The sequence below is a fragment of the Terrapene carolina genome, unplaced genomic scaffold (assembly GCF_002925995.2).
Source record: "Terrapene carolina triunguis isolate 2854851 unplaced genomic scaffold, T_m_triunguis-2.0 Scaffold55, whole genome shotgun sequence".
Lineage (NCBI taxonomy): Eukaryota > Metazoa > Chordata > Testudines > Emydidae > Terrapene > Terrapene triunguis.
The window spans coordinates 227,710-239,761 of record NW_020664406.1 but is presented as its reverse complement, the minus strand read 5'-3'; the positions used below and the strand labels follow the sequence as shown (position 1 = coordinate 239,761).

The following is a 12,052-nucleotide window of genomic DNA, read 5'->3' as shown; positions in this document are numbered from 1 at the left end:
CCCTGTATCACCTCTGTTGGCTGAGCGTCACATTGCCTGCCTCATTTTCCGTCCCCAAGGTGGAGCTCCTTAGCTCTCCCCATACACATCACTGCTGGAGACGTGGCTTAAGCCTCCAGTCAAGTGATAAACCAACATAATCCCTTGCAAGGTAGCAAAAGTCCAACTAAAAATTCCCAAACAAACATTTTCCTGTGCCCTTCAGAGCTTCTCTTCAGCCTGGCCACCAGGGCCTTGTTTCCAGCCCCTTTTTCCTAGGCTACCTTTGGGAGTCTCTTCCCCTGTTCTGGTATAGAGCTCTTGGCCCATGGGCTGGGTCTCCCGGATTACTGTTCTCAGATCCTTTCTGGGCTCTGTCTCTTACATCTTTCCATGATCTGGTATACACTCTGGGTTCCCAAGATGGTTCCCCTGGAGTACCTAGCCTTTTGCAGACCCTGGCTCAGGGCACTGCACGCTTCCCGTGGTTCCCACTCCAGAGTGAGCTCACTCTCAGGCTTTTTATAAGGTGTCCATTAATCTATCACCTGACCCTCCTTAGTCTGTCCCCCTCAGGCTGGGAAGAGGCTAATTAATTATAGCACAAATGTAGCTGGCCCTATTTCCCTCTGAAATATTGTATATAGCATGGTTTCCAAGAAAATTAAATACAGTGACATGCACTCAAATGACATGCAAGCTACATACCACCTCATGTTTCAGCATGTGCTATCATCTTATTGGAATCTAAAACCTTAGTGGGAGTAACCATAAACTAATGTAGATTCCAAAGCAAAGAAATTACGTTAGATGATCACAATATGTGATGTAGCATTTTGGTGCAGTTGTTTCATAGAATCATAGATTAGGGTTGGAACAGACATCAGGAGGTCATCTAGTCCAACCTCCTGCTCAAAGCAGAACCAACCCTAACTAATTCATCCCAGATAGGGCTTTGTCAGGCAGGCCTTACAAAGGATGGAGATTGCACTACCTCTCTAGGTAACCCATTCCAGTGCTTCACCACCCTCCTAGTGAAATAGTTTTATCACTAGATCCAACCTAGATCTCCCCCACTGAAACTTTAGACCATTGCTTCTTGTTCTGTTATCTGCCACCACTGAGAACAGCCAAGCTCCATCCTCTTTGGAACCCCCCTTCAGGTAGTTGAAGGCTGCTATCAGTAAGGGTCCCAGATTTTCCCTGACCTCCTTCTTGTTGCTAACATACCTGTAGAAACCCTTTTTGTTACCCTTCACATCCCCTGCTAGCTGCAACTCCAATTGTGCTTTGGCCTTCCTGATTACACCCCAGCATGCTCGAGCAATATTTTTATACTCCTCCCTAGTCATCTGTACAAGTTTCCAATTCTTGTAAGCTTCCTTTTTGTATTTAAGTTCACCGATGATTTCTCTCTTAAGCCAAACTGGTTGCCCGCCATATTGGCTATTCTTTCTGCACACTGAGATGGTTTGTTCCTGCGCCGTCAATAAGGCTTCTTTAAAATACAGCCAGCTCTCCTGGATTCCTTTCCCCCTCATATTAGCCTCCCAGGGGATCCTGCTCATCAGTTCCCTGAGGGAGTCAAAGTCTGCTTTTCTGAAGTCCAGGGTCCGTATTCTGCTGCTCTCCTTTCTTCCTTTTGTCAGGATCCTGAGCTCGACCATCTCATGGTCACTGCTACCCAGGTTGCCACCCACTTCTACTTCCCCTACCAATTCTTCCCTGTTTGTGAGCAGCAGGTCAAGAGGAGCACGGCCCCTAGTTGTTTCCTCCAGCACTTGCACCAGCATGCTGTCCCCAACACTCTCCAAAAACTTCCTGGATTGTGCACTGCTGTATTGCTCTCTCAGCAGATTGAAGTCCCCCAGAAGAACCAGGGCCTGTGATCTGGAAACTTCTGTTAGTTGTCCGAAGAAAGCCTCGTCTACCTCACCCTCCTGGTCTGGTGGTCTATAGCAGATGCCCCACCATGACATCACCCTTGTTGCTCTCGCCCCTACACTTAACCCAAAGGTTCTCAACAGACTTTTCTCCAGTTTCATACTGGAGCTCTGAGCAATCATACCACTCTCTTACGTACAGTGCAACTCCTCCAACTTTTCTCCCCTGCCTGTCCTTCCTGAACAGTTTATACCCATCCATGACAGTGCTCCAGTCATGTGAGTTACCCCACCAAGTCTCTGTTATTCCAAACACATCATAGTTCCTTGACTGTGCCAGGACTTCCAATTCTTCCTGCTTGTTTCCCAGGCTTCTTGCATTCGTGTACAGGCACCTAAGATAACTAGCCGACTGCCCTACTTTCTCAGTATTAATCAGAAGGGATGATCCATTGAGTAATTAAATTTTAAATTACCTGTTTATCATCTAAACCACCAATATATGTGTAATTGGGCATCAGACAATGCTACTGCCAGTTAAGATGATGACCACTTTAGTTTAAGGTAACAAAATGGTCAAGAAACCTATTATGTGTTCAGAAGCGATAAACACATCACAAGAAACAGAGAGAGGACTAGCTACTGATCAAACACTGCCCACGTGTTTCATATAGTCAGGCCTCTAACCTGTTCACACTAGTCCACTATGAAGTCTGTTATTTTGTAACAAATTATTTGTGCTCCTACTTTACAATTTCAATGTTCAGCAGTGAACTCTCATATCCACGCACAACATATTTAATCATGTAACCATGATTAGCTTCTTAGAAGAATGTGGAATTTGGAATCCAGAGTATGGAACCTAGTATTAACGATTAGGTAAACGATACACAAGGGAAGTATAACAAATTTGATAGGATTCTTTATCAAGACAGGAAAAACATTTTAGCCTCAAGTGAAAATCCAAGCAAACTGATGGATTAGCCAGGATTCCATGGTGTGGATGGAGAACATTGAGAATAAAATATTAATCATAGAAAGCAACTGCTGAACATTCATATCCCCCCTCCCCCCAGTTCATGTGTTTCTCTTTTCATTCCTTCTGCAACTGCATTAGATTAAATATCTGTTAGGACAATCAATTCTAGAGCGCCCTATGTAAAGATCTAAACTCCATTAGTTTAAATTGGCAGCAATGTTCCCGCAGTAAAAGCCAGTCTTTTCTAGGATATTGTATTCAATTTCAATATTCAGTGTCAATTAGAAAACTCTGTCCTTCGAATCTGCATAATAATATAAGGCTTTTGAATTAATCATTAAATTAACAGTAAATCTGTAAATAAATCCTGTCAATTTAATAAGATTTACTTCATACTGAAAAACTAGCTATAATTTACATCATAAAGAAGGTTGATCATGCCATCAGTGTAATCAAAATGAGTATGTTAATATGTAGTTACTTTTTTGTGTGCAACTTTACTTAATTACACTTAAAAAGCCCTCTACAGTTAAAAGACTGTAGGTTGCAAAGTCAAGACACAAAATTTAAGATATTCCAGAATTAAGATTGCCTGTGCAACCTTAATCCTCCAATCCTCCTTCTTGTACATATACATTATGATACAGTCTTTAATTACATGATCACTCGCTATTTTTAAACACAGTATCCCTGCCTCATTCAGTGCACAGAATGGATGGTGCTCACTGAATGTGCAGCTATTCAATATTTTGCTTTCTCCTCATCGTTCAATGTGTGGCCCCAGGCCTTATTTTCTGCACACTATTCAAACCCTGCTCTGAATGATTAATTTCCTCCTGCACGCTTCTATGAAGCTAATACTATGAGTATTTGACAAATATTAATGAATTTATTTTCACAACCTTCTTTGAGATAAAGCTGCATTATCCCCATTTTACAGATGGGAAACTGAAGTTGAGAGAGATAAAGATCAAAAGTGTACACTGGATGCCCAATTTGAGATGGCTAAGGCCTGATTTTTTCAGAATGCTTTGCATTTTATACAACTTTATATACTCAAAGCACTGTTTCCAGTGACTTCAGTTGCAGTTGTGAGTACTTAGCCCCTGGATCTCAAGCAGAGCACCAAGAAAAAGTAACACACGATTAGTAGTAGCCACTTGCAAAATTTTTGGTTTAAGTGACTTTCCCAGAACCACATAAGAACACTCTGGAAGAGGCAGGGATAGAATCCAGTTCTCCAGGGCAACACTCAGCTGTCTTAACCATGAGACTGTCCTTCCTGTTCCTGCAACCCCCTGCCTCGTTCACCGTGCACCTTCCAATTTCTGCAACAAATGAAGCAGGAGTCCTACAGACAACAGCCTTCTTCACTACAAACCCCTGATTCATCCCCAGAGCACCATCCATCCTGTACAATGAATAAGGCAGGGACCTGGGGGGGAGGGGAGGGGGAGATAGCATGTGATCATATAATTAGAGGCTGTATCATAATGCATATGCACAAAGTGACTGAATTAATGTTGAACAGGCAATCTTAATTCTGGAATTTCTTAAACTTTTGAGGGCTTGACTTTGCAACCTTAATATTCTTTTAATCTAGATGTGTGTGTGTGTAACTTCCCTTGATATTTTATAAAAGAAAACTGAAAAGACATCACATACTGACTTGTACAAACCAGTTCTTGGAACCAGCTGAACTGTTTTTGTTGAAACTTTTATATATGTATATGTATATGTATGTATAAAAAATCAGCCTGAAGCAAGTATGCAGAATGGAAAATTTCAGCCCAAACAATTACATTTTGGCAAAATTAAAAGCAACTGAAAACAGGGGTTATAATAATACAATATAATAGAATCATAGGACTGGAAAGGACCTCGAGAAGTCATCTAGTCCAGTCCCCTGCACTCATGGCAGGACTAAGTATTATCTAGACCATCCCTGACAGATGTCTGTCTAACCTGCTCTTAAAAATTTCCGATGATGGAGATTCCACAATCTCCCTAGGCAATTTATTCCAGTGCTTAACCACCCTGACAGTTGGGAAATTTTTCCTAATGTCCAACCTAAACTGTTCTTGTTGAAATTTAAGCCCATTGGTTCCTGTCCTATCCTCAGAGGTTAAGGAAAACAACTTTCCCCCCTCCTTCTCGTAGCAACCTTTTATGTACTGAAAACTGTTATGTCCCCTCTCAGTCTTCTCTAGATTAAACAAACCCACATTTTTCAATCTTTCCTCATAGGTCATATTTTCTAGACCTTTAATAATTTTTGTTGCTCTTCTCTGGACTTTCTCCAATTTGTCCATATCTTTCCTGAAATGTGGCACCTAGAACTGGACACAATACTCCAGTTGAGTTAGGGCTAATCAGTGCGGAGTAGAGAAGAAGAATTACTTCTCATGTCTTGCTTACAACTCTCCTGCTAATACATCCCAGAATGTTTTCTTTTTTTGCAACAGTGTTACACTGTTGACTCATCATTTAGTTTGTGGTCCACTATGACCCCCAGATCCCTTTCCGCAGTACGCCTTCCTAGGCAGTCATTTCCCATTTTGTATGTGTGCACCTGATTGTGCCTTCCTAAGTGGAGTACTTTTGCATTTGTCGTCACTGAATTTCATCCTCTTTACTTCAGACCATTTCTCCAGTTTGTCCGGATCATTCTGAATTAATGGGAAGTGTCGAGCAACCTTAACTAGATGACACTACCAGTTCCTCCCATGATTCTACTGAGACAGATAATTCTGCACCACTGAAGTCCCCCCCGGACCCCCCCCCCAATGGCATCAACTTTTGTGACAATCTTGGGTAAAACAGTTAAAATCTACACATTCAGTTCAATGACTCAAATCAAAATTTTTAAATCTGCATTAGTAAAAGATTACTTTTAAGAGCAGATATTAATTTCATTCAGATGTGGTATTAAAAAGTACCAGGATGGCTTCACAAATACATTTCTCTCATGAATCACCAGATTAATTAACTGGACTTTTTTAATGATTCAGTAGAACAGAACTGCACACTAAGATGTGTCTTGCCAGTTCCCAGTCAACTAGGACTGTTATTTTATTCTGATCAAGCAGTTGTTTTTTTTTTAACCCCATACCTGGAGATGAACTGGAAAGTATTAAATACTTCGTAAGTAGTAAAAGGGAAGGTCCTTAGACTAGTATTTCTCTATATTGTTTGGCATTGTTGAACCTAGGGTCATGGTAGATTCTCTATCTCTAGCAATTTTTAAACCAAGATTGGATTTTTGTTTAAAAGATATGCTATAGGAACTATTTGGGGGGAACTTTGATGGCCCATGTTATACAGGAAGGAGGTCAGACTAGATGATCACAATGGTCCTTTTTGGCTTTGGAATCTATGAATCCTTGTACATTTTATTTTTTGTTGCTGAACTACTGTTACTATGCTACACCTACACATTTTCTTATAACTTTCACCTTTTCAGAATTGCAGTTAGAGCTGTTAAAAAGTGACCAGATTTTTACAAAAAATCCCAATGAATTTCAAAAGAAAAAATGGCAAAGAAGTCTTTCATAATCATTCCATTATATATTAGCAATGAAGCAAAATAATCATGAAAAACAAGCATTAAAACATCAATGATAAAAGATGCTATAATAGTTTGAGGGCATTTGAAAAGAGATCTAGGAATTATAGAGTAAAATCTCTGAAAAACAACTTTAAATGAAATCTTGGTAAATGTTAAGAAAAACCAGATGAGAAAACAGTTTGTAATTAAACATCAGATTTTTAAATCTCAATTCATCTCAGCCTCTGTTAGAATAATTACACAGTTATTAAACAGATATTTACCTGTTGGAATGAGACAATCTTTCCAATCAAAATATCCTGCATAAATGCCAGGTTCTAATGAGCCAACTATAGGATCTGCCTTCAATTCAATGTAAATTTCAAACAGTCTTTGATCCAACTCCTTTAAGGATTCCATACTAATCTAAAATCAAAGCAAAAAGAAAAGCACACTTAATTATAAAAGCAAGAATAATAATCAACAATTTATGGTTTGTCTTCTCTTTAATTTTTAGGAAACATGCCATATGCTTACAACCTTATAATTTTAAGCAATATCTCTTTGACTGTAAGAATTTCCATATTGAATCACATCACTGGGCAGACTAGTCCAGTATCCCTTTTCTGACTGTGGCCAGTACCAGATGCTTCACAGAAAGACGTAAGAAACTCCATAGTGGAGAATCCTGGAATAACCTTCCCATAAGCATAATTTCTTCCTAATTCTGTCATTTAGGTATTGATCCTGCATCACTGAAGGCAGTGAATTTTACTAGTGACTTCAATGGGAGCAGGATCAAGCCTTTAGTGGCTGGCTTATGTCCTGAAACATGAATGCTTAAAATCCTTATAATATTTTTAACCCACCTAATGTAACTATGGATTTTTTTTTATTATTCATTGTATATAGAGTTTAATCCTTTTGAAAAATTCGGTTTCACCAGAGATCTGTGACCTCCTAGCAGCTTATTCAAAGTTCATTGCAAGTACACCTCTACCCCGATATAACGCGACCCGATATAACACGAATTAGAATATAACGCGGTAAAGCAGTGCTCAGGGGCGGGAGGAGGGAGGGGGAGAGAGCTGCGCACTCCAGCGGATCAAAGCAAGTTCGATATAATGCGGTTTCACCTATAACGCGGTAAGATATTTTGGCTCCCGAGGACAGCGTTATATCAGGGTAGAGGTGTACTATTTTAAAGTATCCTTGTACAACAAAACAATAAGCTGCAGCTCTTTTGGGTACAGTATAGAACAAGGACGTGCTCTTCTTTCCTTTGTGTGAATACAGCTAAATACAAGCACTACAATTACTGAAACCTCCAAATAAAGTAACTAAACCGTCAAACACTCTTACAAAAAGATTAGTCAATGAGATACATGTATGTGTACGTTTCACTTGCTCGCTATATTTAAAGACTGTACCTCTTTCAATACTGTACAAGTATTTTCTTCTTAATATAACTACACAAGACAGCTACATTTTCTAAAGCAATTCCAGAACATAATGTGAAACCTGAAATGTAGACAATACTAAAAGTAGTAGAAAGTTAACATCCTGATATCACCATGAATGCTAATTAAACAAGTCATGCAGAAAATGACATGGGACCACTTGTTGAAGATATTTATGTTTATGAGCTTATCAGATTTCAAGGTAAAATTTTTTAAATGTCACTCAGCACGTTTCTCAGTCACTGTGAGGTTTAGGGACTTCCCCTCTCACCTGAACACCTCTCATCCTGGAAGGCTCAAGACCAATCCAGGAGAACAGAAGTAAAAGGCAGGGGGGGAAAAAAAGCCCTAGCACTTCACTGTCTTCTTCCCATGGAGACTTATCAGATAGGAGTCCCCGTGCTGAAAACCACTTGAAGATTCACTGAATGAAGCAAGGAGGAAATCATTGATGCTTCTGTTGCTCTGCCTTCTCCTACTACACCCCTAATCTGTTCCTGAGCACTCTAATCACAAATCACTGGGTCCTGATGGTGGTGTAGATGGGGACAGGAGGTCTCTTGAGCTGGATATGGGGAGAGAAACAGGAGTTCTGGAGGGGAATGTGAATATGGGAGAAAGCAGGTATATTGGTGGGAGCATGGAGGCTCCCAGCAGCAGAGGAGTCCAATGGGAGAAATTGGTGCTCAGGAGCAGCATACACTAGTGCTTTCCTGCTTTCTCCACCTAGTGAACCTTCTGAGCGGTGTCAGAAGTGAGTCCAACAGCTGAGAACCACAAATTCATGAGGGCAGTGAGAACTGGCCCTCAGGAAAAGGTCAGGGATGCAATTCCTTCCCTCCCTACCACCCACTTCCCGTGGGATTTCTGAAGTCTGCAAAGGGGAGAACCCTCACGGAGACCTACCCCACCTCTTCCTGCTCCTGCCTATGTGAGTCTTAAGATTGGCAGCCTCCCTCATGAGCCCTTTAATAGAAAAATCTCCCCCACCACCCGCATGAACAAATGGACAAGTGACAGGTTACATTTTCAGCTTTATCTCTGTAAGGAAAAGGGATAGTGATTTACTTATTTTAAAATACAAGCTAAGGTCTCTATTTTCATGTCCATGAGCCAGTCATTCCTACTGATGTTCCAATTCAAAAGCAAGGAAGTTTAGAATCTAAAGAACAAAAGTTTGTTCTTGTGCATAAAACCCATAGTTTTATATTTCTCTGGATTTGTTTTTTTCGGGGGTGGGGGTGGGGTGGGGGGGGGGGAGAGAGGGCTACGAAATGGCATACTTACCTAGCCCCTTTTCCATTTCAGTTCATACTGTATAGAAAAATTCTACCTCAGCACCAGATCTAACCTACTAAATATGAGACACACAAGGTAGGTAAGGTAATACCTTTTATTGGACCAACTTCTGTTGGTGAAAGAGAGAAACTTTAGAGCTCCAAATATCAATATTGAAGGACATTATCTTACCCACCCTGTCTCTCTCATATCCAGGGAGTAACATAGATACAACAACACTGCAAACCACTAACTATGAGGTAGATATAGTTTTTTAGTGTGGATCTTAGTGTGGAGGTGTGTGGAGTTGGAGGTTATAATGGAAACTCATTTGTAATTTTAATTATGGAGCAACAGCTCAAACTTATATTCCCACTTTCTCAAGCATTAGTTCATTCTGCCTTTTATTTCACCCTCATCTTCATTCTGCAAGCTTTAACTGACTCCATATATTATTTGTTTGCTTCTATCCTTTCCACGTCCAGTACAGTTTTGGTTTGTTTTTAGCCATATGACTATGTTTGGTTCTTCAGCCATGAATTCTCCATTACAAATGCCCTCCAACTTCTGGAGTCCTCAAGAGTTCAAGTCTGGGTCTGTGTGATTTGGAAAGAACTGTGTACACTTACAAGACTCCATAAGAAAGAGATGTGTGTATTCATCTTCAATTAAAATAATATATAAATATATATATGCAAATTAATGGTGGCACTCAGGATCTTGGGAAGCTGCCAATTTGGCCCTCTGTGCTATAAAATTTGCACATCACTGATGCAGAGCCAGGTTTTCAAAACAGTGGTCAAGTAATTTGATTTTAGTCATTCTATGGGCAATGAACATCATGCAACTTAGGGCCTCTCTGATGCCCACTGAACTCAATGGTAAGGTTTCCTTAAGTATCTAATACCCAAGGGAATTCCCCTGACTCACAAACATTAGAAAGAAGCATTAATATTCTCACTAACCTATAAAAAAGAGAAGCATCTTGAAATCAATTCAACTGGTAACATTTAGTGATGAGGTCATCATGGCTGCGATTAGTGAATCTTTTGGTCTTTTATAAAAAAGGAGGATTTCTTTTGGACAGAAATGTTTTAGACTATTTCCACCTTAAAATGAAATATTTCTGGGTCAATCAAGAAGATAATGCTAATTAGGTTAGATCTTACACTCCTGACTGAAGTCAGGCTCTGCTCTGTACTTCCTAAAACTGTTAAGTTAAAAAATCTTTCAGGGCTTTGGCAGGTTTCCCATAAAAAGTGTTTAGTGTTTTAAGATGTGTAAAACTCCTCCCTGGAATTGCTTGATTACATCTACAATACAGTATGGTGCATCCTCTTGATTTGGCAAAGACAGATTGTGCAAGAATAAGGTTACAGGCTGTGGTTGTTGGTTCCCCCATCTAAGCTTATCTGTGATACTGCAACACAACAGTGTAATTCTACTTAACTATAGGAGAAAGGAGATTTGTCACTAGACAGTAGCTGTCACTGCCTACACTTCCATTTATCTGAACTCACTCCTGAATGGCTGAAAATAACACTTCATCTGATAATGCATCTGTGTAAACCTATTACAAGAGAATGAAAGACTGAAAGTACTTTGAATAAACAGAAAAAAGTACAGTGATTATAAACGTTGAGTGCCTGATGGCATTCACATGGAAATATAACTAGATGAGTCAGCTCATAGACTCATAGACTTTAAGGTCAGAAGGGACAATCATGATCATCTAATCTGACCTCTAATCTGTCCATGAGGAATCAGTGGACACAGCAACTCCCAAAAACTACAACTGCAGCCAAAATACTATTCTATTTTCTTTCACGGTATTTGTGCAATAGTAGCATGTTGCCTGACCTCCAACAAGTTATCTGTTCAGTACTTAATATGAAACATTAATATTAATCAATTAGCACTCAATGTATGTTTTAAACACTGTTGTTTTCTAAACTGGCTACCAAATGAACTCTTAGAAGGATAATCTAACTATCCATCTAGGTACTAATATAGCCCTCATGATCACCCTATGAACATTTATATAACGGCCATGCTGGGTCAGACCAATGATCCATCTAACCCAGCATCCTGTCTTCTGGTCGTGGCCAGGGCCTGAAGCTTCAGAAAGAATGAACAGAACAGGGCAATTATTGGATAATTCAGCCCCTCTCAGCCAGTCTCAGCTTCTGGTAATCAGAGGTTCAGAGACACCAAAAGCACGGGGTTGTGTACCTGATCATCTTGGCTATAGACTTTGATGGACCTATCCTCCATGAACTTACCTAATTCTTTTTTCAACCCAGTTATACTTTTAGCCTTTACAATAGCCCCCGGCAACAAATTCCACAGGTTGACTACGCATCGTGTGAAGAAGTACTTTGTTATGTTTGTTTCAAACCTACTGCCTATTAATTTCATCGGGTGACTTCTGGTTCTTGTACTGAGAAGGGGTAAATTACACTTCGCTATTCACTTTTTCCACACCATTCATGATTTCATAGACCTCATCATAACCCCCCTTCAGTCATCTCTATTCTAAAGCAATCTTTTTTGATATCTCCTCATATGGAAGCTGTTCCATATCCCTAATCATTTTTGTTGCCCTTCTCTATACCTTTTCCAATTCTAATATCTTTTTTGAGATGAGACAACCAGAACTGCACACAGTATTCAAGCTGTGGGTGTACAATGGAGTTATATAGTGGCGTTGTGATATTTTCTCTCTTATTATTTATCCCTTTCCTAACATTGTTAGCTTTTTTGACTCCTGCTGCACATCGACCTGATGTTTTCAGAGAACTATCCATGATGATTCTAAGAACTCTTTCTTGAATGGTAGCAGCTAATTTAGAGCCCATAATTTTATATGAATAGTTGGGATTATTTTTTCCAGTGTGAATTACTTTGCACTTATCAACATTAAATT

The 12,052-nt window shown here is 39.8% G+C and overlaps 1 protein-coding gene across 1 annotated transcript in view; it reads right to left on the bottom strand.

The window, feature by feature from the left end:
* Nucleotides 1-12,052, bottom strand: part of LOC112107510 (exocyst complex component 2) — a 208,695-nt gene that overhangs the window by 53,639 nt on the left and 143,004 nt on the right. The window contains exon 23 of the mRNA XM_026658728.1: nucleotides 6,673-6,814. Within this exon, the coding sequence (XP_026514513.1) occupies nucleotides 6,673-6,814 (142 nt within the window). The remainder of the gene's footprint in view (nucleotides 1-6,672; nucleotides 6,815-12,052) is intronic.